Raw genomic sequence first — 18,658 nt, 5'->3', positions numbered from 1 at the left:
ATAGATTTACAAATTACAACATTAACCAACATCTACCGAATCCAATTGCGCGTACTAAATCAATTAAGAGCGTATCGCTTTCGTTTATTGTTTTTGACCCCACACATCCTCATGGAGCATCTCTGGTGTATTATTACACGATTTATCCAAGTTCCCATTACACAGCAGTTTTAAATGCATCCTAAATACAACGACCGACATATACACAATAAACACATAAACCAAACGATGGTTATTCCCAATAACGACTTCAATCCCTATCCACATCCACACCTGCTCAGCGCATCACTTCATGTTCGCACCACGTGCATCCTCAGCTCGCTCGCCAGCATCAGTGGAGTGCCTCTCCTCCGCCGGATTCGTCAATGCGGGGGTTCCCGCCTCAGCCTGATTTGTCCACGCAAACCGGCTCCGCTTACGAAGGCGCTCGCCGTAGTAGTAAAACACAAACGGGAACGGCGCGCAGCCGAGGATGAGGAACGCGAGCAAAGCGGACGCCCACGTGTAGCCTAGGTTTTCGTATACTGTAGATGTTGTCAGCTGCGGTCTTTACTCAAAGAGTCTCAAAGAGTCTCAAAGAGTCTCAAAGAGTCTCAAACAGTTGGTATAGAGTAAGGACATACGTTGAACAGAAAATAAAGGAAACGCGGCAGCGAAAGAACTTCTCAGAAACCCGTTCGCAGCAAGAGCCGAGGCAGAGTACGGTCGATAAGCTCTGCATATAAATCGTCAGCATGTGCACTTCTATCACAGACATAAAACAAAAAGATCAAAAGCCATACTCAACCAAATAAGTAAACACCCCAGAAAACACGAGAATGATGCCAAAGCCAAACGGAATGCCAGCCAAGATCGGCACGATATAATGCACGCTCTTGTATGTCGTAAAAGCGAACCAAAACAGTCCAATCGGGGTACACACGCCTCCCGCCATCGCCTGCGGCAGGCGAAACTCAGGCCTTCCGACGCCGTTGCCTTTCTTGTTTGACAGCTTGACGTAGAGCGAGCGCCAGTATGGCTCAGTGAGCACGCCCGAGATCATGCCGACGAGGAGACCCATGAAACTGAGACCGACGTGCTGGGCTTTGAAGCCGTGGTTGTTGCGGAAGACGAGAGTGAAGGCTTGGAAGAAGAGGTAGACGACGCCGAGGATGATGGAGGTGAAGAGGCAGAGACAGAAAACCATTGGTTCTAAAAACAGCAGCTCGAACGGCCGACGGACGCTGAAGACGACGGTCGCAATAACAGACCGCTCGACGAGCTCGATCGGGGCGTAGAAGCTATCGTTCCCGGACTCCTTTCGCAGCCGCTGCGCTCGCCAGCGAAGCAAGACGGGCGAATAAGTCTCGGGCACGAAGAACACGATGAGGCAGAGCATGACAAAAGTCCAGATGATCATGATATAAAACACCCACCGCCAGCCGGCGCCAAAGACAATAAAGTCGCCAAGCAGGGGACCCAAGCACGGGCCTGTGAATGGCGAGGCGGTGAAGACCATCATTGGTTTGCCGAGCTGGTTTTTTTGGAAAAGGTCGGAGACGGTGCCGCCGGCGACGGACATGAATGCGGAGCCGGAGAGACCGGCTAGGAGGCGGTTGACGAGGACGGCGGTGATGTTGTGGGAGAATGCGATGGGGAATTGGAAGGCGAGGTAGAAGAAGAAGGAGCAGATGTAGATGATTCTGCGGCCGTAGAATTCGGAGAGGGGGGCATAGAACTGATGCTTGAGTTAGTAATGATGAAGAGAGGAAGAGAAGGGAGGAGGAGAAGAGGAGACACACCATAGGACCGGCGCCCATGCCAAAGACAAACAAAGTAAGCCCAGCAATAGCCTCGAGCTGATTTGCATTAAACTCCTCCTCGACATGACTATAAGTCGCAGTATAGATGGACGACCCGCAAGCGACGCAGAGCGCGCCGGTGCTGCAGATGATTGTGATGGACCATTTGCGGAGGTTTGAAAAATTGAGCGGGTCCTCGGGATCATCAGAGCCGGTCCAGCCGACTTCGCTCTTGCGGTCGACTTCTTTCGAGGCCTTTTCGATGTCGACGGGGGAGGTTGCTGTTGAGGACATGGTGTGGTGATTAGTTTAGTTGGGGTAGTGGAAGGAAGGTGAGCGGATAGGCCATTTGCGGTCCATTAAGTAGTTGCGCAGACGGGAGAGAAGAGCAGAGAAGGAGGAGAGAAGGAGGAGGACGCAAGGGGCAGGAAGTAGTTGAGGAGGATTAAAGCAGAGGAGGAGGAAAAGAGGTCCGTGATGTAATTCAGAGTTTGGAGTTCTCCCATCTTAACCCCGAAGTGTTGCTGCAGTGTGTTCTTGTTCTTGTTCTACTTGTTCTATATATTTTGAATATATGAATATAAGAAATGCAATGAATTGATGAAGAGTATCTAGATAGTGTAGTTGTCTTGAAAAGTGGTGTTGGCAGGGTATAGTCTGACACCGCATCTGATATCAGCTCCTGATATCAACTACCTCAACTAGTTATCCCAACTATCTCAACATATCTTTGATATTAACGAGCCGGCACTCCGAGTAAAGCCCGAGTAAAGGACCGACGTACTCTCTGCACACCCTGCAGATCCCTGCATCTTCCCTCAAACCCACCTCTCTTCAATATCGACAAGATATCATATCTGACCTCCGACACCTCACATTCCCTCCGCCCAACTACTCGGTAAACTCATAGTAATAAATGAACGCATCCACCAGCCCTCTTTCTTCACTGTATCCCTTCACAAACGCCGCTTTCTTCACCCGGCCTACTTTCTCAAACCCGAGACGGTCCCAGATGCGTTGCGAGGCGACGTTGGTTTCGAAGACGAGGTTGAAGATCGATGATTTGTAGCCCTGGATGTTGTCAATATCTCTTCTGTAGTCAATCAACAAGTAAGAAGAAGAGAACGAACCAGCTTCGGTGCCCACTGCACGTACTGCTTCCCAAGCGTCTTGCCGACGCCCTGTCCGCGCGCTTTATCAGACACCAGAAACCCGGCGTTGCAGACATGTCCGCAGCGGCCGATGTAGTTTGGCTTGACGTAGAAGGTTCCTAGACACCTGCTCTCGATGTCCGTCGTGAGATTGTCTTGAGGAGTGTCGGTGTCGAGCAGCATGACTGCTGTGAATGACGCGAACCAGTATCCTTTGAATTCCTCATACTCCAGTGTGTTTATCTGTGGACTATTAACAGTATGTGAGCTCAATGGGTTCATATCAGTCATAAACACAGGATATCTCACTATGTCTTTCCCTCCTCAATCTCCCGATTAAACATCCTCCACAACACCTTCCCCAGCACATCAAACCTCTCCTCCTCCACCGTCACCCTCTTCTCCTCCGCGCATACCTCAATCGACTCACTCTCCTGCGCCCGAAAGAAGGGATATATAGTCGCCCTGCGCCCGTCCGGAAGAGTCACTGGCTCGGGCTCGAGATACGGCGTCGTGGCTGCAATCACTGAGAGGGGGATGTCTGTGGAGTGTGAGTACGGGTCCATTGCTGCGTGGTCGACCCTCATTGTCTTCTATGATGTTGTGTATGTTGTCTATATGCTGTCTGTATCTCTTATCATGTATATCAACACATGTATAAGAAGGCAGCAATCAACGACAGCAGTAGTGCTGATATCAGCAAACCCAAATCTTACTCTTCTTCTACTCTTCTTCTTCTCTTCTTCTTCTCTTCTTCTTCTTCTAATCTGAATCTTCTATTAAATAAAATAAAATCCTTTTCCAAATACCATCTTCTCAAACAATAAAAAAGAAGAGAAAAACCGTTTATACGTCCAAATCCAATATAAATAAAAAAGATAAAAAAGAAATAGAAAGGAAAACCATCGGGTAATAGTACAGAAAATAGTAAATAAATCAAAGAAAAACATAGTAATCCGTTCATAACATACTAACAAGTAACCATCTCTACTCCAGCTCCGAATCACTCGACGAATCCGCAAGCGATCCATCAAACCCTCTCGACGAGTCTGACGTCTCCGACCCACCAACCATCATCTCCTCCTCCTCACTTCCCTCGACATCCTTCGCTCCTACAACTCCCCACTCAATCCCAGTCACGTCCCGTAGCCGGTCAAGAATCCTCGTCATCGGCGTAAACAGTCCAAACTCTCGGTGCTCGCCGTCGTACGCATGCAGCATGCCAACAACTCCCAATCCCGAAATTCCGTCCTTGCGAAGAATCCACGCGCCAGAGTCTCCTCCTGTCGCAAACATACCCGAAGGGGCGGCCGCAACTACAAACTCTGACGACTGTAGCGCGCCATCGGCCCAGTAAATCAACCGCGGCCCGTTAAGCTTGCCAGTAGTGAACTTTGACGTAGATCCATACTTGAACACCTCCAACCCCGGAACAAGTCTCTTAACCACTCGTCGCACTGACAAGTTTGTAAACATCAGCGACGGGTCAAACTCCGCAAACGGAACATCGTCTCCAAGCTCGTTATCCTCCGGCTTCAGACCCGGCCGACACCGCACAATAGCAACATCCGAAATCATGCCGTTCGCAAGCGTGCGCTCGCCCCACAGCACGTCTCCAAACTTGGGCGGCACCGACCGTCCGTTCTGACGAGGGTACTGCGCATCAAGCGCATTCACCGCCCGCTTGAACGCCCGCCGCTCGTCAGAGTGAGGCGCATACCGCGCGTACTCCTTCAGCAGCGTGTCGCGATACATATTCACCAGCACCGGCGACGGCACCGACACAGGCGGTCGGCGAATTTTAGCTTCTGTCAAGCAGACATGTGCACAGGTCATTGCAAACGCAGACTGCGAGTAGGCCGCAAGCGCAGGGTCGTTGGGGTCAACCTTCGGATACACATATCCACCCAGCGTTCCACTCAGCGTCTCAGCGTCCTCCGTCGCGATCGACATCGACATCGGAGGAACCTCTGCCGCCGAGTTTCGGAACGGCGCACGGAATCCAGCCATAGACACCTTACCCGCAGCAACCAAAATACGGTTGCGCTGGCAGAAAAAGTGGATATCGTCCGCGACATCCCACAGAGCCGAGACAGAGTCGTGGTCGGAAGTGGTCGGCGAGGGAACACCAAACAGCACAGACACGATCGAGAACGATTCGGAGAAACCACGAGCGATCGGAGCAACAAACGCACCGTCGTGCTCGGAAAAGACCTGGTGCTGCGGCAAAACCGCCATGAGCTGCGCGAGTTTGTCGAGCGCGAGCTTCGCCGGCGTCTCTGGTTTTTCAAACTCGGCCGAGATGGCAAAGTTGTGCGGCTGTGGGGGAGCGAGAGCAGGAGAGTAGGAAGGCATGAGACGGAGGACGATGCCGAGCTCGGCGGTGGCCCGCAGCAGGAGCGAGCGGGCGGAAGCGTAGGGAAGGCCGACGAGCAGGTTGTCAGCAAAGTGCAGGACGACCTTGAGGATCGAGGCGAGGGCGGGCGAGGTGACGGGCGAGAGGGGCGGCGGCAGGGATGAGGTGGAAGAGGAGGAGGAAGAAGTCGGGGTGCCGAGGGCTTTGGCGCAGGCGACTGCGGCGAGTCGGATGGTCTGCGTGAGCGAGGAGGCGGCCTTGGAGAGGTCCATCATCTGGTGGCCGACCTGTTCGAGCACGGAGCGGCAGTCGGCAGCGACGACCCCGAGGTCCTGGGCGATGTCGCGCTTGTTCTCGGCGATGGAGGCGAGGGCGGGCGCGGCAGAGAGCCGGGAGTCCTGGCGGAGGGGGATGGCGACGCCCATGCTCTCTGCGGCGTAGAACTCATCAGGCCCGGCGGCATCGATGCTGAGCCGGGAGAAGACGGACTCGCCGGAGATGGAGGACGCGGAGGAGCGCAGAAGGGAGAATCCGGAGGAGGACGTGCGGGCCGAGCGAACAGAAGGCGCGTAGGAGTTGGCGGAGTAGACGGAGTCAGCGCGCTGGTCGCGGCAGTAGTCGATGTCGAGGTCGCCCCAGGGCGCAGGTCTGGAGAGCGGACTGACGGGCGCTTCGGGCGTCGCGAGCTTTGCCAGCGCGGGATTTATCGGCCGCAGCTCTTTGTCCTTTCTGTCCTTTTCCTTGCGATCAGCCATGGTGAAGAAGGTGAAGAAGGTGAAGAAGGAGGTGAGGTGGTGAAGAGGAAGAGAAGCGGTGAGGAGTCACGCACCGGGCGAAGAAGCAGCGCCGGCTAAACGAGCGAGCTCAGAAAGTCTAATTCAAATGGCGCTAACCGCTTCGGGCTGACGGTGCCGTGCGGCACTGAATTCAATTTCTTATATCATATTTTCGCTCATATAACATTTATATGTAACAGCTTATGTAAGCGTCACGTGCAGTCATGTGATTATTAATTTGGTAATCAGCATGTCATCATCAGACTCACTCAACTTGATCTCGTCGTTGGGAGAAAAAAATATTGAACGCCTAAGAATTGGCTTAGAACTGGCTTCCTCTTCAACACCACCGGCTTCGACCTGAATTACTGTTCGTAGTCGCGCTCTATAGACACCACGCGCGCATTCACTTCTCTTTTCCTGCTCCGAGGAGCTTCTGGCGCCCGGATCCTCCGCCATCCCTCGGCGTTCTCCTCCAAGCGCTCCTACGCGCGCCAGATATTCATTACCAGTGACAAATTCACCATGAACGGAACCCAAGACGTCGACGGGCCCCAGGGATCTTTGATTATCCGTGCCCGAGTCCTCGCCCAGCCGAGCCTTGACCTCACCGCCTGCGCGCTCGAGGTCGAGATCGCAGGCCGCTCTTACCTCTTTGGTCGCGTGGGCGAGGGCTTCCAACGTCTCTGCTGCGAGTACGGCTTTCGCACTTCTCGCTTCCAAGACATCTTCCTCTCCGGCTCCGCCGACTGGACATCCCAGATGGGTGGCCTGCCCGGTCTCATCCTCACTCTCGACGAGCTGGCCGTCGAGAACATCCAGGTCTTTGGCGACGCAAACGTGCCCTGGGCCCTAGCCTCCCTGCGCCGTTTCTTCCAACGCGAAGCCTGCGACATCTCCGCCAAGCGCGCTGACAGCGACTTTCACGACAAAGACCTCGTCGTCGTTCCCGTCGAGCTTTTCGGTGCTTCTGACGCAGCCGAAGCACACGTCAGCTCATCTGAGGACGAAGCAGCTAGGCAAGCCATAGTCGACACTGGCTTGAAACGTATGTTTCCGCACAAAGACAGAATCATCCGCGACGGCAAGAAACAGCTATCAGGCCAGACCGAGATGCGCGAACAATATGACACGACCGAAATTCTTCAGGTCGTCAGACCACCGTCCCCGTCCCGCCCCTCGCTGAGCTACATCATCCAGCCCCGGCCCCCGCGCGGCAAGTTCGACGAGAACCTCGCCGCTTTCTACCGCCTCCCATTTGGTCCCGAGCGCGCAGAGGTCATCAACGGAAAGACCTGGACGCGCGACGACGGCCTCGATGTCACGACAGAGATGGTCACCGCCCCGCCCCAATCTGTCCGTCGCATGGCATTCATCGACATCCCAACCCTGCAGCACCTTCAAGACGCAAAGACAAAGAACTGGTTTGCGCGCGTGCCAAAACCGAGCGAGTATCTCGCCGGTGCGCAGACCGTCGTCGACAGATTTCCTTCTCAGCAAGAGATCGAGGAGGAGAAGCAAAAGGCAGAGTCTGAACCTTTTGCCCAGCGCGTCTACTTCGAACAACCTGTCTATGGCTTTGTCGTCCACGACCTCGGCCGCGAAGTCGAGCCTTTCAGTGAAGAGTTTATATCATTCATGAAGTCTTTTGGACCCGAGTGTGATGTACGTTCTCCTTTCTTCTTTCTGCTATATTACCCCATCTCTCCCTTTTTTCGCTGTATACTCACATTGACTCTAGCACATCATCAACCACCCCGACTACACGCCAAACACCCTCACCTACAACCGCGCCGCGCAATTCGCCATCGCTCTCGGCATGATCTCGCCCACCCACTTCCGCGAACCCATAATCACCCCCGCGTCTAAACTCGTCGACGAAAAATACACCCCCGTCGAAGCAGAGGAGATCCCGGTGAAAGGCGGAGGCAAGAAACTGACGAGGCATCAGAAAAAGAGAAAGGCAATACAGGAAAAGAAAGAGAGGGAGGTGCATGGTAATGCCATTGAGCCTCCGCCATCTCCCATCCTCCAGCCTGTCGATGACACTCCCACCGACTCCCCCAACCCCCGACCAGAACTCTCCGTCATGCCTATAATCCAAGGCACGACCTACGTCCTCAAAGGCAAGCTCATCACCTCCAACGCTCACAAAATAGCCACCGGAGACTGGCGCGACTCAGACAAGCTCGCAAACACCACGGTCGAGATGTACAACGAGATCCTCGAGCGCTTCCCGAACGGTCCCAGACGCATCGTCACCACCGAAGCAGGCCACGAGGGCGCCATGAATTATTCCGCGCTCGAAAAGAAAAACCTGATAGAGAACCCCACCGACGACAACGCCAGCAGCAGCGAGAACAAGCGCGGCCGCAGCGCCTCTCCCCCGTCGCAGAAAAAGAAGCAACGCGTCGAAATCGCAAACCAAGTGACCGTCATCACCTGCGGCACCGGCTCCGCCACCCCCGCCGTCTTCCGCAACGTCATCGGCACGATCGTCAAGCTCCCGTTCTACCCCGCGCCTGACGACAGCGGCAGTCCTCTCCGCACAAAGTCGGTCCTGCTCGACTGCGGCGAGTCTACCGTCCAGAACCTGCGGCGGCTGTACGGACTCAGCGGCACGGACGAGATCCTGCGCGAGATCAAAGTCGTTTTTATCAGTCACTTGCACGCCGACCATTTCTTTGGCGTGCTGACGTTTCTGCGCGCGCGCAACGACGCATTTAACGGACACACGCTCGAAGAAGGCGACTCGAGAACTTTGTACATAGTCGGTTCGCGGCGCATGATCCTCTGGCTCCAGGAATGGCAACAGCTCCACCCGAACCTCACCGCCGACGTGCGCTTTGTCGAAAACAGGTACCTCGCCGAGCGCGAAACTTACCGTCAAACGTCCGAGCACCCGACCACCTCCGTCGAGGGCGGCGCAGAGGAATACAAAGCCTCGTACGAGGATCTCCTCTCAGCCATGTCGCTCCGCAAGGTCGCCACCTGCCGCGCCGTCCACGCGCAGCTCGCGCACTCGGTCGCATTCACATTCAAGAACGGCTTCAAGCTCGCCTACTCTGGCGACACGCGGCCAAACTACGCATTCACGCAGATCGGCCGCGACGCAGACCTGCTCGTCCACGAGGCCACGATGGAAGACGACCTGCTCGCGAGCGCAATCTCAAAACGCCACTCGACCCTCTCCGAAGCGCTCGCGGTCGGATACGTCATGAACGCGAAAAACATCCTCCTCACGCACTTTTCCCAGCGCTACCCGGTCTCCATCTCCCTCTTCGGCGGCTCGAGCTTTCTCTCCTCTGAATCCGACCACCTGCTCAGCGGCGTCAGCAGGCTGCAGAACGAAGACCGAGACGGCAGATTCATCCGCGAGAACGTCGAGACGCGACCTAGCGATCGACTGAGCGAGAAAGGGAAGCGGGCGGTCGAGCGACAAATCAAGTGGTCCGCGAACGTCAAGCTCTCGTTTGCGTACGACGGCATGCAGATGCAGCTCGCGGACTTTGATTGCCAGGGCGCGTGGACGAAGCCTATGCGCGTGATGTTTTGTGATTTGAATAGGGATCTGATCGAGCAGGATTTGGAGGCGAAGGAGAGCTTGAATGGGAAGCTGTTGTAGCCCTTCATATTTCTCGAGTTGAGTGTATAGAGTAGTGTATAGTGAGAGTGTATAAAGTGTACATAGCCAGGAAAAGTTTGCTTTCTGATTAGATATTGCTTAATTACAGATTACAGTGAATTACTCATTTTATTGTTGCGTTACACATCCCCAAACCGTCTAAAAACACAAGAAAAGAAGAAAGGAAGAAAGATCCCGCTCTCTAGAGAATAGAAAAAAGACAAAAAATACATGTGGAATATTTATAATTCGAGAATGTGAGATCATGCATCCGGAGTATGGCTGAAAACTATTGACGATAAGAGAAAAGAAAATGGGAGATCACGAATATGTACTTTGAGTAAGAGTAGATAAATGTAAGGAGATTGTCTGATGATTGATGTGGCTGTGTCGGAGGATGGAGGATGATGAGAGGATGGAGAGGGAGATTACCGGACGTAGAGAGCCCACGCGACAGCACTGAGGACGACGCCGGCGGTGACAAACAACGGATTCAAGACGGTCGACCAGGAGATGATAAGGATACTCGACGCCGTCGACACGAGAACCACGATATGCGCGCTCGACGACCACTTGATCAGGAACCCCGACGCCAGGAACAGCGTGAGCAGTAAGACGCCGCAAATACAGCAAAGCACCGTCATCACCACGAAATCGTGCGATTTGAAAATCGCATCCGGCGTAGCGGGCGTGTAGAAATCATACAACGCCCACGCGCCGCTCACCGGCACGAGAATTCCCACCGAGACAAGAAACGCGACGTAGACGGTCGCCAGCCACGCGGTCGACTCGGTCGCGGCCTGCTCGAGAAATATCATGTACGACCACAGCGTCTGCGCGACCGCGATCGGGATCGCTTCAAACCCGACCGTCCAGTCACGCGAGATGAGCGCGAGTCCCTGCGGGACAAAGTTGATGACGCCGCCGACGACGGCGCGCAGCGTGAGCTTGACCTTGATGCGCAGCAGCAGCACCTGCAGGACCGTGTCGAGCGGCGGCAGCACCGAGAAGTAATTCATGTGCATCGAGGTCATGTTTTGCCGCGCGGCCGAAATCGCATAGGCAAAGATAAACACGGCCTGTAGCGAACCCAGCGCGAGCGCGCGGAACGACCGCTTCTTGTCGGCAAACACGGACGAGACCTGTAGCCGCGAGCCCGCGGTCAGCGACGCCGCCGAGGCCGACGACGCGGTCGCGGAGGTGAGCAGCAGCAGGCGCGAGGGGACCACGAACCGCAGCAAGACCGCGGCGGTCAAACACGCGCCAAGCGCGAGATGCGCGGGGTTTGGCGCAAACGCGTGCTGGATCGAGGTCAGCGACACGATCGAAAACACGACGGCGACCGAGAGCCCGACGATGAGGTTCTGCGACACAATCGAGACCGAGCCCGTGAAGTAGGACACGAACGAGGCGCCGTGCGCGTGCGCGCTGGTCGAGTTCACGCTCGCAAAGGTCGGGCGCATCGAGCTCGCGGAAGAGGGATCTAATGCGCCTGGCGCACCGCCGGGGACGGTGAGCATGTCCCCGAGCGGGATGGCCTCGCCGCCAAACGAAACGCGACCCGAGGTCGCGACCGCGGCATCGATGAGGTCCTGCGGCGGCGGCGGGGCAGCGGAGAGCCGGCGCACGGTGGTAGGTAAGGTCTCAGCCATAAAACAGAGCTAAGAAGACGAATTGAGCTGGAGGAGGGCTGCAAGTCGAGGATTTACGGGCGCGGGTGGGTTCAATTGAGGAAGTTGTTGAGGGCGGCTGCGGGAGGTTGCCGGGAGGACATGGGCGAGGGGTTGGTGACATTATGTAATGCATGAGTAAGCACATTATTTGCAGACAAAGCAGCAGAAGAAGAGAACTACGAAATACAAGTACTTTTAGACAGTTTTAAGAAGAGATTTATAAGAAAACCAGAGCAGAAAGACGAGGATGAGGAGAGACCCGAAAAGGCAAAAAATCACGTGCAAATCAATGAAACCCAAACGGTTCAGGCGCCATCGCTCGCGGACTTTCGCAATTAGTCACTGTGAAGCGCAATTAGTCGCTAAAAAGCCTTCAATTTGCCTTGATTTGATATAAAAAGAGAAGAAGAACAGTAATTGGTCTTTGTTTCTACTTCTAATTTGCTATTGATCTGAATAAACTACTCAATTGATCACTGTGCCTCGAATCGAGCTGCTACTTCTCGCAACTCCACCACCATGAGCGATTACGACCTCGACCTCGCCTCGGTCTCCGTCCACGCCGACGACGAGTTCTCGCTCGTGAGCGACGTGGCCACTCCGCTCCACGTCTCGACAATCTACAAATACAACTCGGACCCCGACAAACTCGTCCGTGCAAAAGACCACGACATCCGCCTCGCGGGCCCGGACGAGCGCGTCTACTCCCGCTTCGGCAACCCCGTCACCTCCCGCGTCGAAGCTGTTCTCTCCGGCATCCTCGGCGGCCACGCGGTCGTCTACTCCTCCGGCCTCTCCGCGTTCACGGCCGCGATCACCCATCTGCAGCCAAAACGCGTTGCCATCGCAGACGGCTACCACGGCTGCCACAACGTGCTCGCGATCCTCTCCCGTTTCGGCGGCGGCGCCAGCATCGAAAGCATCGACCACTACGACCCCTCGCTGTCCGCAAACGACCTCTTCCACATCGAAACACCAATCAACCCGACCGGCATCGCGCTCGATCTCGAGAAAGCTGTCTCGTTTGCGCACGCGCGCGGCGCAAAGGTGCTCGTCGACGCTACGTTTGCGCCGCCGCCGATCCAGAACCCGTTCGATTTCGGTGTCGACCTGGTGATGCACTCGGCTACAAAGTACTTTGGCGGCCACTCTGACCTGCTCGCGGGCGTGCTCGTTACTAAAGATCCCGCCGTGCGAGATCAATTGCTGCAGGACCGCGGCATCCTCGGTCTGCAGCCCGGAAACATGGAAAGCTGGCTTCTGCTGCGCTCGCTGCGCACATACAAGCTTCGCGTCACGCAGCAATCCACCTCTGCCACCAAAATCGCCCGTTTCCTCGCCGATGCTCTCGCCTCTAGCTCGATCCCCGCGCTGAAGCAAGTCCACCACTCATCCCTCCAAACCGAGCCCTTTGTCGCAAAGCAGATGCCAAACGGCATGCACTCGCCCGCCTTCTCGATTGAGGTCGCGAGCTCGGATCTCGCGCGCAAACTACCCTCTAGACTGAAACTGTTTCATCACTCGACTTCGCTTGGAGGTGTTGAGAGTTTGATTGAGTGGCGCGCGGTCTCGGATAAGCATGTTCCGGAGACGTTGCTTAGGCTGTCGATTGGAGTTGAGGACACTGATGATCTGATTGCTGATCTTAAGCAGGGCCTTCTCTCCCTTTCCTAAGCTTTTCTTAATTGCACATATGTAATAGAATAATAGTCATAATTGAATACACTAAACCAACCCGAACCCCTTACAATGCCGAATTGCAGTCTTCAGCATCCGCTCCACCTTCTTCCGACTACTATACTCCGGCAACAGCAACCTCCCGAAACACGTCAGCGACGTCGGCAACCGCTCCGAATCAGGCCCGTTCCGCTGAATCACGAACCGCACGCCCGAAATCCCCGCCACCACAGGTAATCTATCCGACGCCGTCACAAACTCGAGCAACTGCCGCTTCTCCCCATCGCTCAACTTGCCGACCACGTCCCAGAACCAGATAATCACCTGCGTGTCCTCCGTGTACCCGTCCTCATACCGCGCGACCTCTTTCAGCTCCGCGACCGAGAACTCGGCCGCGTCCCACTCCCGCCCTTGCACGAGCTCCATCAACTCGTCGGGCTCAAACATGTCGGTCACGCAGTCCGGAATCAGCCTGCTCCAGCCGCGCTTGAACGCGTCGGCGAACGGCTCAATCGTGCCGAACGTCGCCCAGTGGATGTACTCTTTCACGTAGTCGGCCTTGTTTGTGTTCGTCACGCGGGTTGGCTTCTCGCGCATCGGGACGGTGATGGTTCGGTCCATTGTTTGGTAGGTGTACTCAAACACTAGTTCCAGCTCTGACACGTCGCCTTTATAATCCAGCACTGCCTTCAGTCCATGGTAGAGGCTCTAAAAGAGTGTTAGCCGAGCTCAAACAGATCATATTAGTAGAAGTACTCACAGGAAAGAGATCCTTGATTTCATCGAGCTGAGTGGGAAACTCCCCCCGCAGCATCATATACATCGCCTTTGGAAACGAGACGCTGATCGTACATCCATTATAAACCGCCAACGCCACGATCGTGCCCACCACATCAAACCGGTCAACATCATCGAAAAACCCCTTATTAAACCACGCCCGCTGACTATCCGGGTCGATCTCAAACAGCCCGTAGTCGGGATCACACAGCATCCGCCCGATCGTCCTAAACAGCTCGACCTGCACTCCGCCATGATCGACGCCGTCCTCGCCCGTGCCGAAACGGACTTTGAGCGGTTTACTCAGCATCGTGCGCGACCGGATCGCAGGCCTCATCCCCGCAAACACAGACCCGAGCACGTCCTCGCGCGAGACGTCGAGCAGGAAATACAGCTGCACGTAGTCCGCCAGCGCGTGCTGGAGACTGTCGCGCGAACTCGGCACCCCCGGCGGACGCTGATCGAGACGCTGGTAGGCTGACCGCAGGTGCTGGTCGGACACGCCGGGGTAGTAGCTCGTGATAATCGAGATCAGCGTAGACTTGACCACGCCGGTGCGGAACGCCTTGACCATACACCGCAGCGCGTAGCTGCGCAGGAACCCCACGCGCGCTTTGAGCGTAAACACCAGGCTCGCAAACTCAAGCACGTGCACATACGGCGCCTTGAGTTTCGACCGCGCGCCATGGCCGGGCGGCATCGGCATCGTCGTGTTGCGGGAGGTGAAGATCGTCTTGGGCGTCAGATCGCCGAGCTGGCGGAAGGGCAGCACGTCCTGCTTCACGCGCGGACACCGCGCGCGCACGATGTGCCAGAGGGCCATGGCGAAAAACAGCGAGCTCGAGCGCGAGACGGTGGTCGAGTAAGTTCCGCGCGGCCAGTGCGTCGCCAGATACGCGCGCGCCCAGCAGGCAAGCACAAACATGCACTCTTCCTTCATATCGCCCTCGATCGCCTCGGTGAAATATGTCGGGATCATCGGGTTCAGCGTGATTGCGCGCATGATCTCCACAAACAGAACTCTAAACATGCCGTTGCAGGGCGACCAGAGAGCGTGGAACGCCGCGCCGGCAGACATCTCGACGGTGGCGCGGCCTCTGAGGGACACCACCTGCGCGACGTAGCGGTGGAGCATCAACGACGCGAGTGCGGTCGCGCGCACGATCGCAGAGGTCGATCCTCGCATGAACTCGAGTTCAGCAGCGGTGTACTGCTGCCCGCGCTTTTTGAGCACAAGCATGTGCGGGTTGCGCGAGCGGGGCGTGTACATGCACTCATGCTGGCTGATGAGGAGGCGCATGCCGTAGGCGAGCGAGTGCACGACCTCGGCGAGGTGTTCAGAGTCTGAATCGGGGAAGACGTCGGTGGTGAGCCGGAAGACGAGTCTGAACATCTCTGGACCGGAGTTCATGCATTCGCGCAGTCTCTCGGGATGCGCAAAGATGTGAAGCAGGGAGGCGAAGCAGGATCCGTTTGCCCCGGTGTTTGAAGAGTCGTAGAGGCAGCGCAGGACAAAGATGTCGTCGATAACAGTGAGGTTTGAAAGTAGCGGACCGGTGTAATACGGCACCGGCTTGCGAGCTTTCACCGACGTTGGTGAGAACATGTGCGCCTGGAATGAAACGAACTTGCGCAGCGCCGCTCCCGACTCTGCTTTCTCTCCACCCTCCTCGTTCCCAGCCGCCGCGTCGGGCTCTTCTTCGTCTGCTGGTTTGCCTATCCCGGCTTTGCTACCACGTTTCGCCGCTTCCTCATGCCATTTCATAGCGCCCTCGCAGATGCCATAATGGCCTTTCGTCGCGGCCAGTTTCCACGCAATCTGCCGGATCGCCCAGGGTTCCAACTTTTTTGTCCTCGTCCAGTTCTGGAACCACTCTGAGGACGCGCAGAATTTCGCTTTGCACGTTTTCTTCTTCCCCTTCGATCCCTCAGCTGGGTTGTCGGCGCCGAGACAGCCGACGGTGAGTTGGTGGATGTAGAGTTCGACGACTTCGATTACTTGTAGGTGTTGCACGTAGATGAAGGGAAGGAAGTTTGTGGACATGTGCATGTGCTCATCAATCAGGTCTCTGTAGTCTTCGAGGTCGATTGAAGCCGAGTCTTCGTCGTCTGAGTCCACGCTTGACATGTTTAGTTGTGTAGATGTAGCTAGATTAGATGGTTGTAGTAGTTGCTAGATTGTGAGTTGACTGCGAAATAGATGACTGCTTTAGTTAGCAAACTATACAAAAACGCAATAGCATACACGCACACCAATACACACCCACAGTCTCAACAGCCTCTTTTGCAGTCCCTGGAATATCAAAAATTGAGTACTTTCACCAGAGAAGCAAGGATGAGCGGGTTAAAGACAAGAGTCAGGATCAAATTACTTATGAGGACAGAGTTCACCGCTTAGAGCCGCACCCGCCATAAATATTCAGAGACCTCATTCTATCCTGAATAGATCTATAAGATGCCTGATCCTCGATAGCACCACCGTACAAACACCTACAGACAGGATGAAGATCCGAATAGCATCCTATCCTTCCCGCGACAATCCCTCATGCCTCCTCGCGCTCTCGACGGGTGGTAAACGAACGATCCTGATCGGCAGAATATGCGAAGGCGCGCAACGACTCTACGCATCCACCAAAGACCTCACCCTCGGCGACGTGAAGGCAATCTACCTCACCGGCTCCTCGCGTTCCGCGCAGGACTACAGCGAGAGTATAAGCGGTCTCGCAACGTTTCTTTCCGCGGCGGGACAGGAGAGGTCGCGGAAGGAGCTGCGGAGTGAGGAGGTTTTGATCTACGGCGGCGCGGGGGTAAAGCATGGGCTGGCGAGTTTGCGGGCTGTGGAGTTTAGGACGCAGGTGCAGGCGAGTGTGCGGAGGGTGAGGGATGACGACGTTTTGGTTGACGAGGGGGTCACGTTCACGGTGATTGAGATAGCCGAGGAGAGTGAAGTGGAGGACGAGAGTGGAGTAGTTGACGGCGTGCTTCAGAATCTTTTCTCTTCTGAAGTTAGAGATTACGACGGCTCACCTCCCTCACCAATCCCCGAGATCATGCGCAGTCATTCACGATCGTCTGTGAGTTGCAGCTACAGCTACATCATCGAACCACATGCAGCACCCGCGCAATTCGACGCCACGCGCGCGATGAGCCTCGGCGTGCCTGCCGGGAAAGCACTAGGCGATCTGCGAAGAGGTGTGCCGTGGTCTGCGAATGGTGTGCATGTGACGCGTGAGATGGTGATGAGGGAGACTGCTACGCCAGGGGTGATTGCGGTGGTTGATGTCCCGGATGGAAGGTGTGTGGATCGATTGATTGAGAGATTCTCGGGGGTGCAGAGGGAGGTTGCTTTATCTGTGTTTATCTTAGGACGAGATACCTCTCTGTGTTCTAGCCCGCAGTTCAAGAACCTGATTGACACAATTGGCGCAAAAGAGAATATAGTCTGCAGCGCGGTGTTTGGGCCGTCGTTCTCGCTTGACGGCGCGGCGAGATTGAGATCGAAATTGGTGCATCTTGCGCCGGAGGTTTTTACGTGGTGGAGGAAGGCCGAACGGCAGGAGTGTGGGATTGTGGCGAAGAATGGGAGGGTGGGTAGTGGAGGGCGGATTGAGGTGGTGGGGTCTGAGTATCTGATTACGAGTGAGAGGGAGAGAGAGTCAGAAATGTTGTTTACAGACGACAAGGTGACAGAAGAGAGCAGAGAGCAGGAGGAGGTTGAGGTGATTTGTCTCGGCACGGGCTCGTTCATGCCGAGCAAATACAAGAACGTGACGAGCACATTAGTCACCGACCCCACAAGCCAGACATCAATCCTGCTTGACTGCAGCGAATCCGCGCTGGCGGGTATTTTGCGCGCGTACGGGTTCGACGAGAGAAAAGCGGCAGATGCGGTGAGGAAAGTGCGCGTGCTGGTTGTGAGTCATATGCATTCGGATCATGTACTGGGGGTGATTATTTTTGTGCAGCGGTGGATAGGTTTGAGGAAGGAAGAGGGGAGGTTGTATGTTGTTGGGCCAGGGCCGTTGCGCACGTTGCTTGCGGAGTGGGGGTTCTTGTCTACGAGCGAGATCGAGTTTAGAGACGCGAATGAGTTTCTGACGGAGGGGGGAAAGGAGTTGACAGCGGACTTGAAGATCGCGACAACGAAAGCCGACCACGGAACCAAATACTCCCCGTCATACTCAGCAGTACTAACACTCCCTCACGACATCAAAGTCGCCTACTCGGGAGACACCCGCCCGAACCGCACGTTCGCAGCACTTGCGCGCGGCGCGACGGTGCTTGTGCACGAAAGCACGTTCGCGGACGACCGCGCAGCAGACGCGGTCGCGAAGCTGCACTGCACGCATGCGGAGGCGGTCGCGGTCGCGCGGGAGGTGGATGCGCAGCTTACGGTGCTTACGCATGTGTCGCCGCGGTATCCTGTCTTGATGGAGGTCAAGAATGAGGATGAGAAGAGCAGGATCGTGATGGGGATGGACGGGATGCGGGTCCGAACAAGTCAAGCAGAAGACCTCGCATCCAGCCAAAGAAGCTGGCGGGAGCATCTCGACGGAGGTTGAAGCATTAGTAAACAAAACCCCCAAAGAAGAAAGGATAAACAAAGAAACACCGAAACACCGGGGCGTATTATAAGGTTTAATATCAAACCTTAGTCTGGAGGCGGTAATTCCGAGATAATTTATTGGGTTTGGGTCCCGCCGTTTGCCGTCTGAGTCTGAAACACCGAAAATGTTTTCATGAAGATGATAAGAGGTTGATATGTTGTGTATTGTACATATGTGATGGTTATATTGTATGATGAAGTAGAACAGAACGCCGTAAGTGAGTGTAGAAGTGCTG

The 18,658-nt window shown here is 55.4% G+C and overlaps 9 protein-coding genes across 9 annotated transcripts; 3 read left to right on the top strand and 6 right to left on the bottom strand.

Annotated features, from left to right (window-relative positions):
• Positions 1-60: 60 nt before the first annotated feature.
• BZA70DRAFT_252332 (uncharacterized protein) lies at positions 61-602 on the bottom strand. Its single transcript, XM_064910719.1, has one exon. The coding sequence runs from the start codon at positions 265-267 to the stop codon at positions 85-87; it is 183 nt and encodes a 60-aa protein (XP_064765513.1). The 5' UTR covers positions 268-602; the 3' UTR covers positions 61-84.
• On the bottom strand, positions 236-2,181 carry BZA70DRAFT_101974 (major facilitator superfamily domain-containing protein). Its single transcript, XM_064909326.1, has 4 exons — positions 1,782-2,181; positions 783-1,717; positions 624-715; positions 236-524 (listed from the first exon to the last, which is right to left on the bottom strand). The coding sequence occupies exons 1-4, from the start codon at positions 2,073-2,075 to the stop codon at positions 286-288; spliced, it is 1,560 nt and encodes a 519-aa protein (XP_064765512.1). The 5' UTR covers positions 2,076-2,181; the 3' UTR covers positions 236-285.
• A 491-nt stretch (positions 2,182-2,672) lies between these two features.
• BZA70DRAFT_242817 (uncharacterized protein) lies at positions 2,673-3,498 on the bottom strand (the record flags this gene model as incomplete). Its single annotated transcript, XM_064910576.1, has 3 exons — positions 2,673-2,852; positions 2,912-3,182; positions 3,242-3,498. 3 exons carry the CDS (start codon positions 3,496-3,498, stop codon positions 2,673-2,675), a joined length of 708 nt encoding a protein of 235 aa, XP_064765511.1.
• A 128-nt stretch (positions 3,499-3,626) lies between these two features.
• Positions 3,627-6,154, bottom strand: BZA70DRAFT_285889 (peptidase family S64-domain-containing protein). The gene has a single exon (XM_064913812.1). The coding sequence runs from the start codon at positions 6,041-6,043 to the stop codon at positions 3,920-3,922; it is 2,124 nt and encodes a 707-aa protein (XP_064765510.1). The 5' UTR covers positions 6,044-6,154; the 3' UTR covers positions 3,627-3,919.
• A 197-nt stretch (positions 6,155-6,351) lies between these two features.
• Positions 6,352-9,763, top strand: BZA70DRAFT_285888 (uncharacterized protein). Its single transcript, XM_064913811.1, has 2 exons — positions 6,352-7,729; positions 7,806-9,763. The coding sequence occupies exons 1-2, from the start codon at positions 6,590-6,592 to the stop codon at positions 9,687-9,689; spliced, it is 3,024 nt and encodes a 1,007-aa protein (XP_064765509.1). The 5' UTR covers positions 6,352-6,589; the 3' UTR covers positions 9,690-9,763.
• On the bottom strand, positions 9,764-11,487 carry BZA70DRAFT_285886 (uncharacterized protein). The gene has a single exon (XM_064913810.1). It carries the CDS (start codon positions 11,339-11,341, stop codon positions 10,118-10,120), a length of 1,224 nt encoding a protein of 407 aa, XP_064765508.1. The 5' UTR covers positions 11,342-11,487; the 3' UTR covers positions 9,764-10,117.
• Positions 11,488-11,604: 117 nt separating this feature from the next.
• BZA70DRAFT_285885 (putative trans-sulfuration enzyme) lies at positions 11,605-13,101 on the top strand. The gene has a single exon (XM_064913809.1). The coding sequence runs from the start codon at positions 11,882-11,884 to the stop codon at positions 13,034-13,036; it is 1,155 nt and encodes a 384-aa protein (XP_064765507.1). The 5' UTR covers positions 11,605-11,881; the 3' UTR covers positions 13,037-13,101.
• Positions 13,088-16,227, bottom strand: BZA70DRAFT_297932 (uncharacterized protein; the record flags this gene model as incomplete). Its single annotated transcript, XM_064914583.1, has 3 exons — positions 16,080-16,227; positions 13,800-16,020; positions 13,088-13,747 (listed from the first exon to the last, which is right to left on the bottom strand). Exons 2-3 carry the CDS (start codon positions 15,942-15,944, stop codon positions 13,088-13,090), a joined length of 2,805 nt encoding a protein of 934 aa, XP_064765506.1. The 5' UTR covers positions 15,945-16,020; positions 16,080-16,227.
• BZA70DRAFT_101817 (beta-lactamase-like protein) lies at positions 16,071-18,613 on the top strand. The gene has a single exon (XM_064909325.1). It carries the CDS (start codon positions 16,318-16,320, stop codon positions 18,376-18,378), a length of 2,061 nt encoding a protein of 686 aa, XP_064765505.1. The 5' UTR covers positions 16,071-16,317; the 3' UTR covers positions 18,379-18,613.
• Positions 18,614-18,658: the final 45 nt, after the last annotated feature.

Source organism: Myxozyma melibiosi (assembly GCF_037950935.1).
Source record: "Myxozyma melibiosi strain Phaff 52-87 chromosome Unknown BZA70scaffold_17, whole genome shotgun sequence".
In the NCBI taxonomy this organism is placed as follows: domain Eukaryota; kingdom Fungi; phylum Ascomycota; class Lipomycetes; order Lipomycetales; family Lipomycetaceae; genus Myxozyma; species Myxozyma melibiosi.
The sequence above is the reverse complement of the archived record's forward strand: the minus strand, read 5'-3'. Positions and strand labels throughout refer to the sequence as shown.